Source organism: Habropoda laboriosa, unplaced genomic scaffold (genome assembly GCF_001263275.1).
Source record: "Habropoda laboriosa isolate 0110345459 unplaced genomic scaffold, ASM126327v1 scaffold65, whole genome shotgun sequence".
Taxonomy (NCBI): domain Eukaryota; kingdom Metazoa; phylum Arthropoda; class Insecta; order Hymenoptera; family Apidae; genus Habropoda; species Habropoda laboriosa.
In genome coordinates, this window is record NW_017100254.1 from 4,585,220 (window position 1) to 4,587,831 (window position 2,612).

Consider the following 2,612-nt stretch of genomic DNA (forward strand, 5'->3'; position numbering starts at 1 on the left):
ATATTTTTATTAAATATATATTATAATATTCTATTCTGATTAAATATTATATGAATGCAAGTTTTGAAAGATTAATTTTCAAGTATTTCATAAAGAAAAGTACATTTAGTACATTAATAAAATAAAATTCCATCCTTATAGTGAGCAATGGTCCTAAAGAACACCAGCAGCAGCCACAGACAGAACATGCTGGTGGAGAAGATACTGGATTTGATTCATGGAGAGGAGGCAACAGTACACATCATTCAAGTTATCCAATTGGAACTGGTGACCCATATAGTCCTTACTATGCAGGTACTTCATTCCCTTATCAAACATTTGGTGCTGGGGATGGTACTTGGTCAAATGGAACAGATCCCGTTGCATTTCTTTCTGGCTATGGAGGTCAAATAGGTCATGATGCATATGGCATGGATGGAATGTTTTCTGCTAGTGCAGGAGGTGGTTTCAGTACATTTGGTCAGCCTGCTTTCAATTATTTTCATGGAAATGGTGATTTTAGTGCTTGGGGTACACCAAGAAAAACACGCTATGAAGATTATTATCAGGCTCCACGTGGAAATGAAAATTATCCAACACCTAGTAACACGGAAATTAAGACTATTGAACAGAGTGTACAAGGCTTGTCACTAGGAAGTGGAGAAGGTCCACGTCAGGATCAACAAACTTCATCTAATCAACCAGTAAAGCCAGAGGCAAAAGAACCTAGAAAGATAACATGGGCCAGTGTTGCAAGCCAACCTGCAAAGCCTGTTCCTCCGCTTTCATCTTCTCAAGGAATGAAAAAGAAGGCTGGAATGCCACCACCACCTATTGTGCCAGGAAAGCATAATATGGACATTGGAACATGGGGTGAAGGTAAATCTTCTGCACCTCCTCCAACAGCACCACCACCGCCGCAGGTACAACCTCCTGTTCCACCACCTCCACCATTGTCTCAGAGACAGAGACCTCCTCCTCCTCCACCATGTTGGAATAGACAGCCTACAACACCTCCATCACCTCCACAGTTACAGATTCACATGCCCCCACAACAACATCAACATCAACAACAACAACAGCAGCAGCAACAACAGCCACAGCAGCAGCAGCAACTACAACCACAGCAACAGCAAATAACGCAATCACAATCACATCCAGTTTTAGATGAGTTGAAAGTGAAAAATGATTATAATCCTGTAGAATTTGATCAAACTGCTCCTGGAGCTAGGTTTTTTGTAATCAAATCCTATTCTGAAGATGATATTCATAGATCCATTAAATATGAGATTTGGTGCAGTACTGAACATGGTAATAAAAGATTAGATCAAGCATATAGAGAAGCCAGTCGTGAAGGTGCACCTTTATACTTGTTCTTTTCTGTGAATGGTTCTGGCCATTTTTGTGGTATGGCACAAATGGTATCTCCTGTTGATTATAAAAGCAATAGCTCTGTATGGTCTCAAGATAAGTGGAAAGGCCAATTTCGTGTACGTTGGATTTATGTCAAGGATGTTCCTAATGTGCAACTTCGTCACATTAAATTAGAAAACAATGAGAATAAACCAGTGACTAATTCAAGGGATGCACAGGAAGTCCCTCATGCAAAAGGCGTTACAGTGTTGCGTATATTACATACTTATCGGCATTCAACCAGTATCTTTGATGACTTTGGACATTATGAACGTAAGCAAGCAGAGGAAGATCAACGCAAAGCTCCACCAAATGCTATACAGCATCATCATCCTTCCAATCACAGAAATAGAGGACATTCAGATGTGTCAAGGGACCATCATCCGCATTTACATCATCAGCGCAAAGTAACTAATAACATTATAAATAAAACTAAATTTGAAATTAATTATAAGATAAAATTTATTTCGATAAATAATATGTTTATTATTATAGGATCGGGATGGTGCTCGAGGCAGAGGCAGAGGAGGTTCACGCCAGTAGCGGTGGATACAACAAGAATATAATACTATTCATAATAGTAATCATCGTAAAGGAAGCACGCTACGACTAATTATCGTCTTACTACTTACCTTTGCTTTCTTGGATACACAAAGGGCTTCTAATTCCTGTGACAAAACTCTCATCATTGAGACTATTTCCTTCTGTTAAATAATCAACTTGTATGATAATTAGCGTCGCGTCGGCATCATAAATATTATCTAATCGTAACTACTATGAAGAGGAACATAATTCAATTTGAAGGGATATTGGGTAACCTTGCTGACAGTTTTAAGCATATAGTGTGGTGTTGCGTGCTACTCATCGAAAGGTGTTTCTTAAACGTACAAATTAAAAATGAAAGAAAAAAGAGATATGGAACAGAAGAAAAAACTGTAATATGTGGACTAACCCTTGTAAAATGCTTAAACTTTTGTTGATAATGAAAAAATCTATGCGAGAACAATATTGTAAGCAAGTGTCATTTAAATCAATTACCATTTTAAACTTTGATGGACATATAACCTGGTGCCTGTGGCTGAAAGGACTCACCTTTCTTTGTTATAAAGGTGCAAGGGCTTATTACAACATTTTAAGTTTATTTGTAATAATTATGCTTGATCATTGGATAATAATAGAAATTATTGTCAACTGATTATTTTATGCATATTCTATATCTA

General features: G+C 37.6%; 1 protein-coding gene across 1 annotated transcript in view; it reads left to right on the plus strand.

The window, feature by feature from the left end:
• Positions 1–2,387, plus strand: part of LOC108572352 (YTH domain-containing family protein 1-like) — a 3,754-nt gene extending 1,367 nt beyond the window's left edge. Inside the window, exons 3-4 of the mRNA XM_017934573.1 lie at positions 142–1,799; positions 1,888–2,387. Coding sequence (XP_017790062.1) covers positions 142–1,799; positions 1,888–1,935 — 1,706 coding nt within the window. The 3' untranslated portion in view covers positions 1,936–2,387. The remainder of the gene's footprint in view (positions 1–141; positions 1,800–1,887) is intronic.
• Positions 2,388–2,612: the final 225 nt, after the last annotated feature.